The sequence below is a fragment of the Lepisma saccharinum genome, chromosome 19 (assembly GCF_977018435.1).
Source record: "Lepisma saccharinum chromosome 19, izLepSacc3.1, whole genome shotgun sequence".
NCBI lineage: Eukaryota > Metazoa > Arthropoda > Insecta > Zygentoma > Lepismatidae > Lepisma > Lepisma saccharinum.
The window spans coordinates 47053309-47057131 of record NC_139247.1 but is presented as its reverse complement, the minus strand read 5'-3'; the positions used below and the strand labels follow the sequence as shown (position 1 = coordinate 47057131).

The following is a 3823-nucleotide window of genomic DNA, read 5'->3' as shown; positions in this document are numbered from 1 at the left end:
TTTATATATAAAGTCACCAATGCTTGTAGTATGTTCAGTAAAAGGAGTACAAATATGAACGTCTCCTGTGTAAATATTTTGATCGAGCGTAAAAGCGTAAAAGCTTAGTTCATGCACCGCTTGTATATGTGTCAACAAGTCGATCTTCGTGGCGGAGTGCTTAGCACAGCGCGCTACGACTTCAGGACCCCTGGACTTCAATACAAGTCTGGGCCTGGGTAGTAAAAATATGGAGTTAAATATGGACTTAAAATTGTAAACGTTTACCTTTTTAATAATATAAGATACACAAAATACAGTCTCAGCATTGTAACTACATTGTATTACCGTATCTGTCTTGAAACGAAATCAGAGCGTGTGTCACAAAATCGTTGCTTCTGGCGCTGCTGTCGGACGAGCAACTATAGCACTTTTCAGTTCTTACGGCGGGCGCTCTAGAAGCTAGCAGGGGTAGTGGGGAACGGGGAATATTCCGTTGACCAACCAGAGAACAGACCACCTAGCGGTGGAGCCGAGAGTTACGCAGTCGCGGGAGGAAGCTGCAGCGCTAACCTCGTTCTGAACGTTGCAGTGTTGCCAATTCGTCGCGCTGCTGATGGAGTTTTGCCCCAGTGTTGATTCCTGTTTGTTATGAGCGGAATGTAGGAATAACATGCGTGGGAGTAATTGTCGCGTCGTGTATTAGCTAACTGCATTGTTTCGTCGATAAACGTGTATGTGGCATGTGATGTGACGTTTATTTGTACTCTCGTTGTTCCATTGGGATCAGTAAGTATCGTACGATGGCGAACAGGAAGGAGGTAGTTCGTAGCCAAGGCAGGAATATTTTCAAAAGGAAGCAGACAACAGTTGTCCCTTGGTAAGTGTGCACAAAGTGTAACAGAGTGTGTCGGAAGCTTGTGGAGTGAGTACGCGAACTGTGCAGCGTGTTGTTAGGGAAGGCAAAGACAGTCTTGAGGCGTCGGATTCCACGTCATTTGAATCTTCGCGCAAACGAATCAAAAGGAACAGTATCACAAAGGCAATCGACGGTTGCGATAAAGATATAATAATAAGAATTATCCACCTCGGGTATTATGTAAAGGGTGAATATCCAACACTGAACAAGTTACGCGTTGATTTTCAAACACAAATAAGTTTTCAGTGGGGAGTTTCGTCGTTGTGGAGGATACTGAAGTCTATGGGGTTCAAGTACAAAAAGAGCAACGACGGAAGACGATTTCTGATGGAGAGAGCCGTACCATACATCTGACATGTCTCTGTTTTTGTAAACCAATTGTTTTTCGGTCTCTTGCCAATGAACCTTTTTATACACTTGATATCATACACTTATCGGTATTCTACTGACCACAAGATGGGATGATACGCATATTCAGGCCATACGCGAACAATGGGACGTCTGTATTTCATGGTTCTTTCGATTTCAACTCGCCTTTCCCGCTACTCTGGCAACGCTGCAGTCTCTCTCTCTAACCGGCCTGTCTCGTTGCGCTGGATAGGTCGTTTCCCTTCTCCCCCACTTCCCCTGCCAGTTTCTAGAGCGCCCCCCGTAGTGTTGTCCGCGGGACGAGACGGGACAGGCTTTTAAAAATTCGAGACGAGACGAGATTGACCATACGTCATGAGACAAACGAATATTTTCGAGACGAGACAGCATTTCCACGAGACGAGAGAGGCCAAAGTCTCGTCTCGTGGGCAACACTAGCCCCCCGTAAGAACTGAAAAGCTATAGTAGTGAGGGTGGGGTTAGCAATGGGCTGCTAGACTTGGGACTCTCTTCCAACGTTGCCAAAATAACGTTTGTAACAACCAGGAGCCGATGCTTTAGCACTCATTAAAATAGCAAAAGTAAGCAGTTGAAAGATGTAAAATTGAGGGGGAGAAAACGAAACATTATTGTTCGGATGACAGAAAACTTGTAATTGATGCAATTGGAGGGTATAAAAAAGGTCGTAAACTTTCGTTTGTTTAAAGTCGCTTCGGACTTTGTCAGTTATTCGTAAGAAATTCAACCAACCTTTTAAGTCCCAGGAGGACATGTAGTTATTGCGCGAATGGAGTATGCGTGGTGTACACCAAAAGTGCATGCCGTTTCGTTCTAATTTTCAAGAAAAATGAAATACAATGAAATAACCTGTGTTTATTTTTCAACAAACTCTCCCTCTTTATTGATACATAGCTGCCATCGCTCAGTCCATTTTGTGTAGCATGTGGCATAGTCATATTTGGAGGTATGTTTTAGATACTGGAAAACAGCACTTCCCAGGGATGATCCATTGGCAAAATGGCGTCCACGAAGAGAATTCTTGAGGTTTGGGAACAGCCAGAAGTCACTCGGGGCTAAATCTGGTGAGTATGGTGGATGTGTCAGAAGTTCAATACCGTGGTCAGCCAAGAATGAGGTCACAACATTAGCACGAACGCGAGCATCTTTTTGATCGTCAGTAAGCAATCGTGGAACCCAGCGAGAGGAAACTTTCTTTAGGCACAAATCTTTGGTGATTATTCGTTCTACTGTTCCGATTGTTAGCCCCAAGGTATCACAAATCTCCTGCATGGTGACACCCCTATCTTCCATGATAAAATGTTCAACACGGTCAATGTTAGCATCAGTTGATGCTGTTTTCGGACGTCCAGACCTCTGCTCGTCTTTCACACTCGTTCGTCCATCTTTGAACTCACGCACCCACTTCCTAACAGTGTTTTCTGCAAGAGCACTATCACCACACACGGCCTCCAGTTGGCGAAGAATATCGGCAGCACAACGTCCAGCTGCGGTAAGGAATTTCACAATTACCCGTTGCTCTTCAAGTGGAAATTCCATTTCCCCAGGCAGTATCAGAAACACGTCTTACTCCTTCAGGCACTGTCACTCAACTACTTCCACCTAGCACACAAAACTGACACTGCTTGAAGACGAAGGATGGAAGTCTCCGATGCCATAGTTATTTCCCTGAAAAGAGAAGAAATGTTGACTTCAGAACAAAACGGCACGTACTTTTGGTGTGCACCACCAGAAAAATTCTGAATATGGAAATAATATGTAAAGGTAACTAAAATATATAAGATATTAGCCAAAAACGAAATATACAGGGTGTATCATAAGTTGTACACGATGAAAAATACACGACAGTAGAAGCATAAAAGTATTAGTAACCATGGAGTCGCATACGAACCGATTGCGAGATGATTGCGAATGTATGTTTATGATCCGCCATTGACTTGATTATTTCTATACATCGTACGCTTGTCTCCTTGCGTACTCCGAGCTATATTTGTTTAAAACTGAACACTGCCGAACATGTAACATACTGTACAATACAATAGTCCTTGGTAATAAAAGCAATACTAATCTCTAGCGAGGTGAACCTTTTAATCCTGTTATGTGTTATTAAGTAGGACTATGTGACCTCACACGTGGAAAGCATACAATGTGTACAAGCAATCAAGTCAGTGGCGGATCGTAACCATACATTCGCAATTATCTCGCAATCGGTTCGTTTGTGACCCCATGTTTACTGAGACTTTTTTGCTTCTACTATCGTGAACTTTTCACTGTTTCAGTTTGCTCTATGACTTATGATACACCCTCTATGTACAAATATGGAAAATGAAATCTGATTTTTTTCGATGTGTAAATGCCATGATGCGCAAAGATAATACAAAATATAACTGATTTCAGCTTCACACATCATTCATCCTGATCTTCGCGATTAGCCAAAAGCAGAAAAGCGACGCTTAATAAAAAAAATCATGTTATAATAAACATTTTCGTCGTTGAATTCGTCTTTGCAGGAGATATGAAAACCCGAAGCAAACCAGT

At 42.8% G+C, this 3823-nt stretch overlaps 1 protein-coding gene across 1 annotated transcript; it reads right to left on the bottom strand.

The window, feature by feature from the left end:
* Positions 1–2140: 2140 nt before the first annotated feature.
* LOC146003011 (protein GVQW3-like) lies at positions 2141–2824 on the bottom strand. Its single transcript, XM_083141172.1, has one exon. The coding sequence runs from the start codon at positions 2822–2824 to the stop codon at positions 2141–2143; it is 684 nt and encodes a 227-aa protein (XP_082997298.1).
* Between the last annotated feature and the right edge of the window lie 999 nt (positions 2825–3823).

What these genes read in the sequence shown, in the direction of transcription:
- LOC146003011 (XM_083141172.1), bottom strand. Translation starts at nt 2,824, where the DNA reads ATGGAATTTCCACTTGAAGAGCAACGGGTAATTGTGAAATTCCTTACC.